Source organism: Ochlerotatus camptorhynchus, unplaced genomic scaffold, assembly GCF_037179485.1.
Source record: "Ochlerotatus camptorhynchus isolate MF236.1 unplaced genomic scaffold, CSIRO-AGI_Acam_v1.1 ptg000064l, whole genome shotgun sequence".
NCBI classification, from domain to species: domain Eukaryota; kingdom Metazoa; phylum Arthropoda; class Insecta; order Diptera; family Culicidae; genus Ochlerotatus; species Ochlerotatus camptorhynchus.
The window spans coordinates 2,789,870-2,807,421 of NW_027040554.1; the positions used below are offsets into that span (position 1 = coordinate 2,789,870).

General features: G+C 40.4%; 2 protein-coding genes across 4 annotated transcripts in view; one reads left to right on the forward strand and one right to left on the reverse strand.

Annotated features, from left to right (window-relative positions):
• witty (without maturity) overlaps positions 1 to 17,552 on the forward strand; it is a 51,363-nt gene that overhangs the window by 14,735 nt on the left and 19,076 nt on the right. The gene's annotated exons all lie outside the window — the stretch shown is intronic.
• LOC135696995 (myb-like protein X) lies at positions 12,397 to 16,772 on the reverse strand. Its single transcript, XM_065216538.1, has 2 exons — positions 16,767 to 16,772; positions 12,397 to 14,268 (listed from the first exon to the last, which is right to left on the reverse strand). The coding sequence occupies exons 1-2, from the start codon at positions 16,770 to 16,772 to the stop codon at positions 12,397 to 12,399; spliced, it is 1,878 nt and encodes a 625-aa protein (XP_065072610.1).

Consider the following 17,552-nt stretch of genomic DNA (forward strand, 5'->3'; position numbering starts at 1 on the left):
CCTTCATTCTCTATCGCTAGGATTAATGCGTCAACAAGTGCATCATTACCGATGGCTAATGGCACGTTCGTGGTAATTTATGCACGCTCCGGTCACACTCTCGTCAGCTGTAATTACACCTTTGGTTTGTGATTGAACGCGATTGAACGTTTTCTTTAACCTATACTAATTGGCAAGCTGAATGATGACGGCATTCCCTTCGGTTTCATTAATTTTATTTTGCGAAACGCTCCGGAGCAACAATTCTGACATTCGATATTTCTCTTTGACCGTTTGAACAGCGGCTGACACGCAAATCAACAGTGGGTAATTAAGTGCTCTACCGTGTGATTCTTCTCCGGCTGTTCGATTGTCATCTTAAATCGGTGTCCTAAGCGGAAAAAGTGTGCCGAATTGCTAGCATGCAAATGAACGCGATTCGACTGTTGAATGTTCCAAAAATAGCGACACATCTGTCACCTATATTCTAAAACCATCGGATGTAGCGCTCACATGTTCGGAAAATGCATACATTTCATTTTTGTTTTTCGTGTTGACTTTCAAAAACAAAGTCGTGCCGGCCGGTTTAAATGCTGTCACTAGATGGTACCAAAGGCAAATGCGTTGGTTCTAAAATTGACCCCCTCAATCCAGCAACGATGAGCGACGAAGATCTGCTGCGTCATAGACGGTTTTCTAATGTGCAATATTTACGACTGGTAGAGATGAATTTGTTTCACAGTAAAAGTTTCTATGCCAAACGCCCGAGATAGGTTATTATTATCTCGTATATTCATCGACACTTTATTCGCGTTGTCGACGACTCTGTAGCTCTTTACTCCAACTGTATGAGAAAATCCTGTAACAGACAGTTGGCAGTCTACGTGTGAAACATGGTGACTTGTTTCTTATCCTTTCACTCCAGCGGAAAATCCCATAAGCAACTGTCTGAAGTGCGTTAAAACACGGTGCCGTCGAACGGTGCCGTGGTAGGCAAATGTATAGCTTGTGAAATTAAATAAAAACACGCCCCTCCGTCTGATGTGATATGTCGATTATGCGATCAATTCGTCAGTGAGCATAAGGGCCTGTTGCTCACTATCAAACTGATCGCAAATTCGGTAGGTATTATTATGTAATCACAGTATCTACTTTCAACATGTTGTGCACAGACAAACAGACATAGCACATTGCATTAGGTAGTGTTTTATCGACGATGTTTTATAGTGAAAAACACTATAAAACATCGTCGATAAAACACTACCGTCATCTATTCAGTACACTGTGACGGGCAGTACGCTCATCATGTGGCGGTAGTGTGTAAACGTCAAACGCAAGGGAATTGACAAAGCGCCACTAAGAAAAGTCATGCGAGAGCTATGTCTGTTTTTGTCTGTGATTTGTGGTCTAACTGTGGTGCTGATGATAACTCAGGATTGAATCCTCTCCACTCCATGAAGATGCATTTCAGCTCAAGATAACCTTAAGTATAGAGCAACTAGCAGGTCGAATATTACAGAAAGTGTTGAAATCTTGCACGATACTCACGAAACAACACTACATTCAAAGTGTATTGCACGATCTTCTCAGATTCGGATGATACTTTCCACTTATTTTCTGTATGCAAAGAAAAGATCTTAAAGATGTCAGGAGGTGCGTTTAATTCTCTTACATACTGTACGTGCATTTGCCAAACTTTCTATGGGTAGCGCAAGCGGTGACGCAAAATGATGCCATGCTGATATCGTTGTTTTTGGGAATTTGTTTATTTAAAGGCTTTTAGAGATTTAGCGAATCATGGGATTTGTTGGATGATCAGATTTGGTTTGCTAACTTTGGATTTCATTGGAAAACACTTAATTTCGAATAAAGGGCACGCCAAAAATATTGCATGAAACAATAGTAAAAAAATCAACCACAACTTATTGTTACAGAATTTTTGTCATTTTTTAAGTGTCCAAGCATTTCAAAAGTGCATTTTTCATTGAAACTCGAAGAACGAATTTGGAATCAAGATTTCTAACAATACCGTGGCAATTTGTCACTCTTTAGCAAATATAACGGTACGTACAGAAAGGTAAATAAATTTGGTAGTCATCTATAGTAGAATCATTCCATTTTGGGTTTATATCCGTTCGAAAAGGAGAGTGCGGGTTGTGCTTAGTAGGAAGGAAATTATATCGCAAACCCTACGCCACATTAAAAAAAATCAATTCAATCGTGGCTGATGTTTAGCAAAAATGTAACTGATTGCTCATAAGTTCTAAACGGACGGTAACAAATTTCAATTGTCAGTTGCTTATAATATTTTTTTTTCAATTTTTGGCTGTAGGTGGTCTGCTACTTGTTAGCATTTTTTTCCTAAAAAGTTTGCGAAATAAAGGATCTAATGGTCAAAAAAAAAAACAATATGGCCTGGAGAATTTTCAGAAGAATTCCACTCGTTGCAATTGTGTTTTGGGTTTTCACTGTTGTCGGTTCCGTCGGAAGTTTAGTGTCTTCTCCTATGGGAGTGAAAAAGTCGGTCACCTTGTTAATGATGAATTTCAATGCCTACAACTTGTAATTGACAGGATGAGTAAATGTCTCCCTTTATGCATAGGAGACATGGAACCAGTAACGCTATAAGACTGGTACTGGTATAAGATCAACTCCGAACCCTAGTCCTGACAACTTTAAACTAGGGAAACAGGATTTTTCAGTAATCAAAGGAACACATCTTAGTCCTTGTTACTTTTTATGCCTTTTTAATAGTGACAAGACTCGGACAAAATCAAATCAAAAATTCAAAATTACAATTAAAATGAAAATTTCTTGAAAGAAGGGATACTTTTGCATAAGCTTCACTGGGTAAATTTCTCATCGCTTAGCTACTATAATGCAAGGAAAAAGTGGTTGCGCACCAAATGGACTTGTGCCTAATCGTATTTTATATTTTTTTTTCATAAATCAGATGTATGCAGATAATTTCGCTGTTTATAATGTTATAATGATGGAGGTTTTATGGTGGTGGGTTTTGTATTAGGAAGAGTGCCATGTTTCCTGTTTATGTGTTTTTATGTGGTTGTGAATATTTTTTACTTTTGTCTCTATTCTAAATTTTCCAAAATTTATTTAAAGTTGTGTTAGTGGTTCCATGCTGATTGTATTAGGTGAGCTTGTTCCAGTTAAAAACAATCCGTTTGTTTCTTGCCGGGATAACCTCGATCGCACATGATCTATTAAGGTGTGCACCCGAGTGCAAGAGTACAGTTGAGTCTTGTGCGAGAAAAGACATTACGATTTAACCCAGGCTACTACAGTAGAAAATCGTAATGCTGTGCGGAACGCTTCGGAATGTTTAGAAAAAATAGGGCGCACGCTTGATCCAGTTTGGGATACATAATTGACTGCTTTCGAGAACGTAATTTCATTTGAATACCTTGTTTAACCAGGGCTTAAGAAATCGTCACGTCGGTCATAGCTAGTTATGATAGCCTGAACAATGCGTAAAGAGCAAATTGAAACATTGAACCGCGGTCCCAGGTCTATTTACATTATGAGAAGTATGGTCCAATCGCTAGTTTATCGTGTATTTTACGAAACTTGTCGTCGTCAGCGTCGTCGTGGTTATATCAACTTGAGTAACGGTATGATGTGATAAGAGGGGCTCGGTGACCTTAGAGCAATCGTTTTTGCTTACTGCATCATGAGTTTAATCTCAGGCCCATCCACATTCAAGATTCGCCAATCGTTTTATTTTGTATTATGACTACATGGTAATAACAGCAACTCGATGTTTAAAAATGATCTCGTTTGCCTAGTGGCAAACGTTTTTGCTTACTGATCAGAAGACCATGGGTTCAATCCCAAGCTCTTTCTTGTTATATAATCATTCAGCTTATCGTTTACTGATTCCTCGTGGAAGTACAGAGGACTCATCGGCTTCTATCAAAGCGTGTGTCATGTCAACGCATTCCTATCCATTCCTTTCTTGACCTGCGTTCTGCTAGTCCCAAGCAACGTCTATTGGTTCTCTGGCAATAACACAGTAGCAACCGTGTAAGGTCAAATATGCTCATGCTCATGTTTTATGCATCAAAGACATGGTGAGTCTGTTCCATTGGTATGTTTACAATTATATATACTATTCATTACATGTTATATTACATATTATTGTAATCACATTTATATAAATAAATTGGAGCATTTGGTATGGTTTGTCGACGAAACCGTCCAAGAAATGCTTCGTTGTTTGAATATTTTTTATTCAAATTCGAATCAGTTCCAAGAATCATCTTTCTGGAAAATGCATCGCAGTAGGCCTGGTCGTTTTGATGTTTGAGTTGCTGCAAATATCAATATTGACAAGTAAAATGATTAGGCGTAATCTAACTTAATGGTTTTCTAGGATGCCTCTTGTACTGGCTGCGTTTGTATTAGATTGGAAATGTAACTCATTGCCCATAACAAACAACTATGCAAAGTATCATAAAAATCAGGAAAGATCGAGTCTAAAATTATTTTTTTGCTATTTGGCCTAGAATTGCTCTAAAGTATGATTGTAACCAGGGCTGTCTTGCATCAATGTAGGTAGAGCAAAGTTAGTGGTGAGAAATATTGCATGACTGTCTTTGTCGCACTCCAAACTCCGCATGCAAATTTCCGAACGAATACAGTCATCTTTCATTTACGTCGTGAAAAAATCTATCTCAGTACGTGCTCTCTTTCTTAGATCTTGGTTACTTGGAGATGATTAAAAACTGCACGATTTAATCAGCTGTTGCGTGTTGTTTACAGTCTTGTAAGCGGTCACCGTAGTCGACACATTTTCTGTGATAATCGACTGCCTTTGCTTCGGACACTTGCAAATCAAGCTATCAAATTACAGTACCAAACTAAAATGTCATATGACAGGCTCTGTCATACGACACTGTCGCCGAAGACCGTCACGAATGTATGTATATTAGTTTTTATCATAGCTGCTGATGGTGTGCTTGCGTGAATTCTAAAAATAGCAAGTAACGATGTCCTAGTAATAACATTTCTGATCAGAAATGGTTTAATTTATACCAAATTGAGGAATTATAACGAAATCACACATGTCATATGATAGTTATTTGAAAATTTTCATTTTACTCGAATGTTGTTCTACCGTTTGTGTTGTGTAAGGGAGACGACGGTAGAGCATGAGAGTACGAATACAAACAGACTGTCGCGCATGACAACGAAGCGAGTGTAGTAAAAAACTTCAACGTATTACATCCCTGGTTGTTTGACACAAAATAATGAATCCTGATGAATGTGGGCGTCTTAGTGGAATACCTGTATAATGAGAGGGAGAGAAGGATTAGTAATTTCCATTTAATTCCACTACCTTATTTGCTTATCCTTGACAGATACGCGTATTTCGTATACAAGGTGCAGGTAACAGGTTTGCCTAGTCGTAAAAATGAAATCGAGAATCTTTTAAATGCATTCAGCGATGTGTTTTGGTGATACCATACAGCGGAATTCAAGACCAAAAATTGATTAATTGTAAATAAATTATTATTATTATTAATTGTAAATTAATTATTAACGTTTAAATTTTGGATGCCCAAAAAAGCCAATGGGTGCCGAAGCCAACATTTTCACTAGAAAAAGAGAAGTGGAAGTTAAATATGCGATAGGATTTACCTATTTAGTTCTGGCTGTCGGATTCTCTTCTTCACTCACGAAGGATGTATGGAAAAGGTGTTTTTTGTATCGTGACAATTTATTTTTGGATTTTGGGAAACTTTTCTCACCATACTGACCGTTACCAAATTGTTTAAATTTACTAACTAGAACCATAACCATATTTACAAAATGGATCGAGATAAGTTTTTTTTCAAATGGAAGGGAACACTCATAGCGGTGAAATTGTCACTGATGATAGTCTGAGTAATGCGAATAGAAGATGTTTCGATTTTTTTCAGCCATCGATTAATGATTTTTAAAAGAACCTTGCCAGGTGGTCAAATCTAAAATGGGTTAATGACGGCTTCTACAGGCAAGTATGGTATTCGGAAACCAAAATTGAATAATAAATCCCTCTAGATTTTCTCGCCAAAATACTTCGCTCGACAAAGTACTAAAAAACGCTGCTGATTTCGAGTTGCCGATAAATAGAACACGCAGTGCAAATCTGTAAATATTCATGCATATTGGAGATGGTTGAGTTTTGTTGACTCGACATTTGGCGTGAAACTGCTCGATTTACTTTGTTTTTTGAAAGGAAAAAAAAAAACACTTGATTCGATAATTTTCTGATTTTGAAAAAAGCGCCAAATACGTACTTATCGTAGCGTACGCATGCGAAATCGATTCTGTGGACCCGTTATCATGGCTGATTTGCCTTGTGGATTCTATCAATCTTGTCCTTCACAAAACACGTGTTTCTTAATTATGATATATAAGATTCCAGCGGCAGACAATGTTAATCCTTTTTGTTTCTATAATCCCCACAGTGTGCGTTTTTCCAAACCTCTTCTGGTGTTTTACAATACCTTTTCACCATTATTCGGGAGATTCCTTCAACCAGGTGGACCCAGGTCACCACAAATCATTCTGCAAAATGTCTTTCGGATCAATTCCCCTTGAAATCAGGTCAGAGGCTTTGTACTGCACACCTCCTGAAATTTTACAGGTAATATTCTAAGTCTTCTTTTCAATAGTAATGAGAGTAAAGAAGGCAAATTGTCTACAGAATTTCCTTGATTTAAAAAAATAATATATAGACATAATAACCGCTAGTAAACCAGTTGACTATGAGAGTCAGTCAACTTCGAAAATGTATTCCGGACATGGAAAGAATTTGTTTAGTTAGCCCCATTTAATGGTAAAAAATAAAATTAGTCGATTTTGATTTCTTACGTGTAACGGTCACAAGAAATTTTACCGACTTTTTCAGCTGGTAAAAAACTTAACGACTTTGGTGATCTTCATTTCATCATTTGAAATGCATCCGATTGATATTTCACGTGTAAACAACGAACAAAAAGAAGATAAAAAAAAATCTCCGGGCGTCATCCCACTCTCACAAGATTTGCGAACGAAGATCCAAGGCGGAACAACAAACAAAAAATCCCAAGGGTGTATTTCCACGGCGTATCACCAGTGTTGGCAGTTCAAAGGATGAAAGATCCGGGGGGGTAATAACATGTAAGAAATTGGGCGTATGATGTTTTATTCTCAATTTCACGACACAGAAAACTTTTTTTTTTTAGTTTTAATGATGCATGATGATAGATTCTCGGATAGATTACACTATTAACTATATGTCAAGCTTATTAAATCATCCAGCAAATGGAAAGCCGTGAAATAGGATTAATTTTTCGGTCATCAAAATTCGGAAGCGATTTTCTCGATATGGTCATTTTGGAGCTACGCCCTTTTCAAATGTTAGTCTAGAATTCAGTGTGTTAATCAAGTTCTGATCTGCGGTTTTCAGGGCTACCTAAAGTTGTCATCTAGGGGAAGATGATGTAGTATGAAATATCCATGTGACATCTTTTTCTTTTTTATTCGGCTTTTATGCCCGTTGTCCCAACTTTCAACATACACTTCCATAGTTGATTATTGAGTGCTGGGTTCTGTGCCTATACTATTTTTGCATTATGTGTATTGTATGGCAAGTACAATGATACTCAGCGTGCGCAGGGAAGTCGAAAATTCTTCACCGCACACAGTCCATTATTTTGTATTGGTATAAAAAGCGCAATTTCGTCTGCATTATTAGCAACTATAAATACTATAGATTCCATAGATAAGCGGAGGCACAAAAAGTTGTTTTGGCAACCATGAAAAATAAATGATCTTACTGGCATCCGTGAAAAAAGTTCATGCCATCATAGAGCTCTTCGTTGGGCAGTTTTGTTTTGTTTCGTGCGCAAAAGTTTAAAATTAAGTACAAAGCAAATATTTGCAACAATGAACCGAGGAATGGTTTGCTTTATCTTTCGTTCTTCCGTTGTGTGCAAAATAAATCGAAATGTGGAGTGTGGAAAGTGTTTTGTGCTCATAATATTACAATACTTCTCCTTCAAACAATACCATGATGACGTCATGCTCGTTTGGCTACACTAACTGACAGTTCGTTTGGCTACATTATACTTTGCCTCCGCTTATCTATGGAATCTATAGTATATATATTAGCAACACGTCTATTTATGGGCAGCTTGTTCTGTTGCTGTCATTGACGAGAATCATACGCTGATTTGAGCCACCCCTAACATGGAAAACAGACGCTCAGCTAAACGGTGCCCTCCATAGAGGAAATCCATTTGTTATTATACTGATGCAACATTTAAAATGTTCACTCCACAGTGCTTAGACGATTCCAAATCGAACGAAATTTGCCTCCCAAAATTTGGATTCAGTTGGTAAGAAACTGACTCAGGTCAAAGAGGTCAAAATATTTTGTTCGTATCTATCGCAAAAGCGGTGCCGGTGGTGTAGTGGCAAGCGTGATTGCCCCTAAACCCAGTAGGCAGTAGGCAGCAGGCCCAGTAGAGCACCAACATCATGGCTACTATGGCACACCTCACAATACAGTGTTGCTCACAAAACAGCTGCTTGATGATGTCATAAGATTATCAACCTCTTAAATAATTAAAAATAATTTTTAATTTGATGTTTGCCTGAAAAACAATTTCCCGCAAAGTTTTAGCTGAGAAAATATCCGATATGAATAGCTATAGAACTTTTCATCAGAACTATATGGAAAAGACTAGAACAAAAAGTTTGGTTTTCCCACACTAATTTCCATATAAACTTCAAGTGGTTTCTGCCAAGCCAGTTTCTTACCAAATAAGTTCAAATTTTAAGAGGCTAATCAGGACACGATTTGAAACCGATTGAGCAATGTGGAGCGAAAACGTCAAATTTTGCATGACTCTATTGGTTGATACTCCTACCCCAGCCAGAACCGTGGGAAAGAGTTACTGGGCAATATACTGAGTACCACTATTTTAGCTATGGTTTATTTTATACCTGCAGGTACGCTGAATAACAATTGTGCGCATCGTCTAATCCTTCCCCCCCTAGCCAGCAATGTAAATCAAATTGAACAGGTACAGGTTCGAATATTATTTTAGAATAAAAAGAAACTAGAGTGCCATTTAAAATGTAATCAAGCAGCGTGGCAAAAATTGAAACCTTAAACATAAATCAATTTTACGTCCTGCTTGCTATCCTAAATTATGCTAAACAATGTCCATAAAATTCCAATTACACTCCCACAGTGATTGGTGCAAAGGCACATTCAGGATGAAAAAGCAAAAATCATTCTACTGGAAAATCGCTACCACCTTCTAGTCTCTCTAGCGCATCTCGTATGTATCCATCCATCGTGCGTTGGTGGACGCCGCCGTCGCCGGTTTGGTGGGCGTCAGGACGTCTTGTCCGTATACTATTCCACTTCTTTTTCCTTTTTCTATCCTTCGGTGCTGCGCCGTTAGCCAGGACATAAAGTACCTACCGGGGTTCTCTATTTCTGGCGTGCACTTTCATTTCATCTCAAACGTAATCAAGCTGAGATCACGTCTTGTAATGGTCGTAAAAAATCGCGCACCCTTCTTCTTGTTCGGTTTTTTGGTGTGTTCTCTTCCGAACCACACCCTCTCACTTCCGGCGTTCCTTTTTTTCCCTGATTGCAGTCGACATCCACAGCGGAGTGATACTTGGTATGTGATATTAATCTGCATCCAGTAGGTACCCACTCAACTCGTTGGCTCGTTGGCGGCGACCCCTTATGAAGCGTAAAGAACGCAGAGAGCGACGGAAACAACTCTTAGGAATCTGTTACCATGCATTGCTAATCCACATGGGAGGGAGGGAACGAACCATGCCAACCTATGGGAACTCTAACGTGTAGGAAAAGGAAACGCAGCTGTTCGAGCAGCTGTGAAGTAGACGTGCTGATGAGAAATTGATGACTAACGCCTAGCGCGGATTATTCAAATTCGGAACAAGTTGCCTGGTTTCTTGGCGAGGCGAGGATTGCAAAACAACATCAGCAAATCGTGGCGATTCATGGTCTTGTGGTTCTAATTTTATCAATGGAATGAAAAATAGATACAAAATACGCAAAAGTCGCAAACCTGACGGATAGAGCAGATGTGTCAAGTAGATAACAGATGGGCCAAGAGGTGGTGGTGTCATGCTGATAAAATAGAAGCGGGTTTAAGGTATTTATTTTCGATTGTTTACCGATTTTTAATTCCGTTGCTGCTTCATAGACATGATGCATATTATGAAATTACGTCTTAGAGTTTGAAAATTATGTTTAGTGTACAACTCCACCTGCAGTACGGGAAGACTATGCTACACGAAACGAAAATTAATTATTTTATTCATGTGTTTCACTTATACATTTTTGCCAAAACATCAGCCTTATACATGCCATAAGACATACCACATACGTCCTATAAGAACGCATAAAAGGTATGTGTGACCATTTATACATTTCATTTGACACATAATTTATTAACATTTTGCAAGGCGTCTGCTTATTAGTTGACTTATACATTTTATGAATAATCAGCAATGGAAATTTGCCAAAAGGTATAAGGGGATTTCTATCCATGTAGAATTTTCAATCTATTCTATTATATATTACCATGCAAGTTCAGGGGCCTTAACATCAGCCTACACAGCAAAAAAATAATTTTGATATCACGTCAAAGTGGATGCACTACAATCATGTCGAAAATATGGTGTAATATTACTTGCTAAAAAGGACAAAATTATCATTTATACAATGCATGAACTGACATTACGCTGCTTTTACTGCATTTGTTTATTTATGTGGTCATAAAAATTACATGAAATTTTCGACATGATTGTAGTGCATCCACTTTGATGTGATATCAAAATTATTTTTTTGCTGTGTAGTAAGTAAAGGTGTGGTTACAAATGAGCAGTTTCAAGCAACATAGCAAAAACAAAATTATTAGACTCGACCTTCTCCGATTTACATCAAATTTTGCACAATTGTTTGTTATGGACAATCATTCACATTTGGAAAATCTCGTATTTTGTTTTCAAAATGGCATATTATAATTTTTCAAATAAACAATAGCATGAAAACTTAACTTCTAATCAAAATGACGTCTTTGACAAAGTTGTGGAGAAAAAAAAATATACACAGTACTTTTTTTGAGGAAAATTAGAGTAAAAAATCCAAAAACATTTTAAAAACTTAAATGCTAAAAAAATCCATGTGCAATAATAATGATTTAAAAAAAGCGTATGAAAAAATCAAACATTTGAATTATTCAATACCTTGAGCACTTTAAAACTGACAAACACTGTAGAACATCAACTTTTGGACAACATTTTGAATTTTTTGATCATAATTTATGCATAGGAAACAATATTTGATAAATTTTAAATCGTTTCTGTGCAAAAGTTAAAAAATTTGACTAAAAGTTCTTACATTCATTGTCTGTGGATTTGAATTAAAACTTCAAGTCCCCTCATTCAATAATGTATAGGTAAGGTAAAGGAGTATGCGTTTGACTTGTACTGTCGCATTAGTGGCCCTTCGCTGAAACTTTCATTCAATTTTCCCACTGCCGTACTCTAGCGGAACTATCAACCTATCCTCTTCAGAACTTTCTCTAGTTAATGAATGATCACATTGAAGCTTCAAGTTGATACTAGTATAGCATTTAAACGAACTCTAAAAGTTGTTGTTCAACGATTTTTTTTTCAATTCTGATTGCCCATGATTTTCAAGATTTCATAAGTTTGCATTTTTCATAAGCTTTTATTTGAAAATAATCTTAAATATTAAACATGGAAATTTGTGTTAGTAAAGTTTGAAATGTTTTTTTTTAGTTTTTTCACAAAAATACATAAAAAATAAACCTTGCATATTTTTCCAAGAAAGACATAGTTTTTCCCTACAACTTTGTTTCGATCAGAAGATTCCGTGCTACAATTTATTGAAAAATGTAAAATGTGCCGTTTGAAAAAAATAATAATGCAATATTCAAACTGGCCGAATTTTAGCAAAAATGTGAATGATGTCCATAACAATTAATTATGCAAAGCTTCAGGCAAATACTCCAACTCCTACTCCGACTCGTACTCCGACTCCTACTCAAACTCCTACTTCAACTCCTACTCCGCCTTCTACTCCGACTCCTACTTCAATTCCTATTCCGACTCCTACTCTGACTCCTTTTCCGACTCCTACTCCGACTCCTACTCCGACTCCTATTCCGACTCCTATTCCGACTCCTACGCCGACTCCTACTCCGACTACTACTCTGACTCCTACTCCGACTCCTATTCCGACTCCTTCTCCGACTCATTCTCCGACTCCTTCTCCGACTCCTTCTTCGACTCCTTCTCCGACTCCTTCTCCAACTCATTCTCCGACTCCTTCTCCGACTCCTTCTCCGACTCCTATTCCGACTCCTTCTCCGACTCCTTCTCCGACTCCTTCTCCGACTCCTTCTCCGACTCCTTCTCCGACTCCTTCTCCGACTCCTTCTCCGACTCCTTCTCCGACTCCTTCTCCGACTCCTTCTCCGACTCCTTCTCCGACTCCTTCTCCGACTCCTTCTCCGACTCCTTCTCCGACTCCTTCTCCGACTCCTTCTCCGACTCCTTCTCCGACTCCTTCTCCGACTCCTTCTCCGACTCCTTCTCCGACTCCTTCTCCGACTCCTTCTCCGACTCCTTCTCCGACTCCTTCTCCGACTCCTTCTCCGACTCCTTCTCCGACTCCTTCTCCGACTCCTTCTCCGACTCCTTCTCCGACTCCTTCTCCGACTCCTTCTCCGACTCCTTCTCCGACTCCTTCTCCGACTCCTTCTCCGACTCCTTCTCCGACTCCTTCTCCGACTCCTTCTCCGACTCCTTCTCCGACTCCTTCTCCGACTCCTTCTCCGACTCCTTCTCCGACTCCTTCTCCGACTCCTTCTCCGACTCCTTCTCCGACTCCTTCTCCGACTCCTTCTCCGACTCCTTCTCCGACTCCTTCTCCGACTCCTTCTCCGACTCCTTCTCCGACTCCTTCTCCGACTCCTTCTCCGACTCCTTCTCCGACTCCTTCTCCGACTCCTTCTCCGACTCCTTCTCCGACTCCTTCTCCGACTCCTTCTCCGACTCCTTCTCCGACTCCTTCTCCGACTCCTTCTCCGACTCCTTCTCCGACTCCTTCTCCGACTCCTTCTCCGACTCCTTCTCCGACTCCTTCTCCGACTCCTTCTCCGACTCCTTCTCCGACTCCTTCTCCGACTCCTTCTCCGACTCCTTCTCCGACTCCTTCTCCGACTCCTTCTCCGACTCCTTCTCCGACTCCTTCTCCGACTCCTTCTCCGACTCCTTCTCCGACTCCTTCTCCGACTCCTTCTCCGACTCCTTCTCCGACTCCTTCTCCGACTCCTTCTCCGACTCCTTCTCCGACTCCTTCTCCGACTCCTTCTCCGACTCCTTCTCCGACTCCTTCTCCGACTCCTTCTCCGACTCCTTCTCCGACTCCTTCTCCGACTCCTTCTCCGACTCCTTCTCCGACTCCTTCTCCGACTCCTTCTCCGACTCCTTCTCCGACTCCTTCTCCGACTCCTTCTCCGACTCCTTCTCCGACTCCTTCTCCGACTCCTTCTCCGACTCCTTCTCCGACTCCTTCTCCGACTCCTTCTCCGACTCCTTCTCCGACTCCTTCTCCGACTCCTTCTCCGACTCCTTCTCCGACTCCTTCTCCGACTCCTTCTCCGACTCCTTCTCCGACTCCTTCTCCGACTCCTTCTCCGACTCCTTCTCCGACTCCTTCTCCGACTCCTTCTCCGACTCCTTCTCCGACTCCTTCTCCGACTCCTTCTCCGACTCCTTCTCCGACTCCTTCTCCGACTCCTTCTCCGACTCCTTCTCCGACTCCTTCTCCGACTCCTTCTCCGACTCCTTCTCCGACTCCTTCTCCGACTCCTTCTCCGACTCCTTCTCCGACTCCTTCTCCGACTCCTTCTCCGACTCCTTCTCCGACTCCTTCTCCGACTCCTTCTCCGACTCCTTCTCCGACTCCTTCTCCGACTCCTTCTCCGATTCCTTCTCCGACTCCTTCTCCGACTCCTTCTCCGACTCCTTCTCCGACTCCTTCTCCGACTCCTTCTCCGACTCCTTCTCCGACTCCTTCTCCGACTCCTTCTCCGACTCCTTCTCCGACTCCTTCTCCGACTCCTTCTCCGACTCCTTCTCCGACTCCTTCTCCGACTCCTTCTCCGACTCCTTCTCCGACTCCTTCTCCGAGTCCTTCTCCGACTCCTTCTCCGACTCCTTCTCCGATTCCTACTCCGATTCCTACTCCGGCTCCGATTCCGACTCCGACTTCAACTCCGACTCCGACTCTGACTCCTACTCCGACTCCTACTCTGACTCCTACTCCGACTTCCGACTTCAAAGTGTGATATAAATCCCATCACAAGGGCTTGAAGGGGTGGAATTTTCATGTGCTTATGGGGGCTTACATTTCTTTACGTCAAAATGAGCTGAAACGAGATATACCACCCCTGAAACCTTTAAAATCAAATTTCACGTGTGCATTGCACTAAAGAACCTTTACTGTAACATCATATGACGCAGGTATAAAATAATAAGTTAGTATCTAACTTTGGACAAATGTTTCCCATATTAAATTTGCATTAATGTATTGGTAAATTTTGATTTGAGAGTCTTTAAAAATCTATGGTTTGCATTTCTTTTTTTTAAATCTGCGCAGACATATTTCGTAATTTTCAACTACAACCAAGAACAGGTTTTTAAATATAAAATTACACTTTTGATAATCTGTCATTCAATAAATTGAAGCTGTTATTTACTCGTTAATGTAAATTTAAATCATTGATCGTTGGAAACTCAATCAATTTAAAATTTACTTTTCACTATCATGTAAAAATTCAGATGGATGTAAAATTCAATGCAAATGAGTGGATTATTACATACTTTCACGAAAAATTAAAGTTTTAATGTTGTATGTTCCAACTAAGGCCAGAAAATACATTTACAATTTTACAAGTTGCTGTGTATGATTTTCAATATTTTGGATATTCAAAAAAAAAATTGCTTATGGTGTGAAGATCATGAGCTAGTAGAGGAGACTTAAACCAAAGAAAAAAAAAAAAAAAAACAATGCAAGATCGTAAATTTGAAATCAAAAACAAAATATATTAATCCTGGTACTTAATGGAATTCTTGTGAATTCTAGAACTTTTTTAAAAGCTAATATTATTGAGAGAAGGGTCATGGGGAGGAGCATGAAAATGGGTATCGTTGTCTCATCAGAAAGTTGTCGCAGGCACTTAAACGTTGTGTATTGTGACCAGGGATGATGATGATTATGATGATGATATGGAACTACCACTCACTGTAGCAAGACAACTGTCGGTTGACTGTTGACTATCCTCGCTGTGCGACTTGATCAAGTTTAATAACCTCTAAAGGGTGTCCACGATGAAATTGCCACACTATGAAATTGCTCTAACTTTTTAACCGTTGGCTAGAATTTAATGAAAATTTGGGTGGATTTAGTTCATAGTGCATTATTTACATCCTGCAAGTTTTAAAGTCCTGTGATCAAAACTCGCGGAAATGGAGTCGAAAGAACAGCTCGTGCGTGATAAAATCTTGCGCATTCATCGCGAGAACAAGGATCTCTCGCATCGTTCCATCGCTAAAACGTTGGGAATCGCGAATTCCACGGTGTCGCGAGTGATTAAGCGGTTCGAGGAACGGTTGACCACCGATCGGAAGCCCAGAAGTGAAGGAAAAAGTATTCCGTACGACACCAAAAATCACAACCGCGTAGTTGGGGCCTTCAACCGAAATCCGAACGCCTCCGTTAGGGATGTGGCTAAGAAGCTGCACCTAAGCCGAAGTTTTGTCCAGAAGGCCAAAACTAAGGATGGGCTTCGAACGTTCAAGGTACAAAAGGCCCCTAATCGCGACGAGAAGCAGAACAAGTCCGCCAAAACCCGTGCCAGGAAGTTGTACCTCAACATGCTGACGAAAGTTGAATGCTGCATCATGGACGACGAAACATATGTGAAGGCCGACTTCAAACAGATCCCCGGCAACCTGTTTTTCACGGCCAAGGATAAGTTCAGCGTTCCGGAGCATGTCCGCACTCAGAAGAAGAAATTCCTGGTTTGGCAAGCCATCTGCACGTGCGGGAAGCGGAGTGCACCTTTTGTGACCCAGGACACGATGAACGGACAGGTGTACATAAAAGAGTGCCTCCAGAAGCGGCTGCTTCCTCTCCTGAAGGCCCACAACGTCCCAACAATCTTCTGGCCGGATTTGGCCTCATGCCACTACTCCAAGGACGTGCTGAAGTGGTATGCGGACAATAAGGTCAATTTCGTGCCGAAAATGTTCAACCCTCCCAACACTCCGGAGCTCCGCCCCATCGAGAAGTACTGGGCGATTATGAAGCAGCACCTTCTTAAACGACCTAAGGTAGTGAAGACAGTCGAGGAACTGAAGAAAGTATGGGTTTACATGCAAAAACGGTTGATTCACAGGTTGTGCAGAATCTTATGGCCGGGGTTAAGGCCAAGGTGCGGGCATTTGCGTATGGACTGTAAATAAAATACGAGTAAAATGGTAAAATGAAGTTTAATAGTTATTTCTCAATCCCTGAAAATTTGATGGCAATCGGATGAAAACTCGAATTTTGCGAATCAATTTTGTGTGTGGCAATTTCACCGTGGACACCCTTTAATTGTACTCAACCTGCCAAAAACGGTTTGGGTTAATCCGTGGGAAACATCACCCACGTTCATCCACGGTATAAATGAGAATCTTCTTCCAACAACAGGATCATATAACCGGTCAAATAAATAGGCCATCCAACAGGAGGATGTCTCAATGAGTGGGGAGAAGAGCCCGCCCTCTCTTCCCGAAATGTTAAAGACAGGGAGTTGGGATTTTTCCTTTCTTCATCCATTTCGCTTCAATCTGGTACCCTGGTGAACCCTCCCGTACCCAGCATATAATGTTTCATTCATTCCAATAATGGAATTAAAGTTAAGAAAAAAATAAATGAAATATCTCACCCGATATGTTGCAAAGGAATCCATGACATCACGATGGAGCTCCCAGGAGACGAAGACGAAGTGCCAGCTCCTCACCGGCCGAAAAAACTCGCGACCAACGCCGTAATCAGAACCGACAGCTCCAGCGATCGAAAACAAACGTGTCTAATAGTGGCCATGGCACACTTCAATTGCATTTCTGAAACAGTGATCTGATGAGTGATGGCCAAAGTGCGGCACGGGAGCAGTACGTGGTACTTGGATCTCAATGATAGATCAACCTAAGCTTGAATGTCTTTTTGCATTACGAATGTATGCCGAAATAATTGGGAAATACGCAAAATTAAACTTTAAATGTGATCATCGAACAAAGAAACAGCTATTGAAAAAAGGGGCATTGGCAACGCTGCACCAGATGAACTATGCATTGAGCTAAAAATCTCGCTAATGAAGTTTAAAAAAGAAACTTAGCAACAGGGGACATCTGCATCAACTTCAAACGACTTCTATTGAGAGAACAAATAAGCG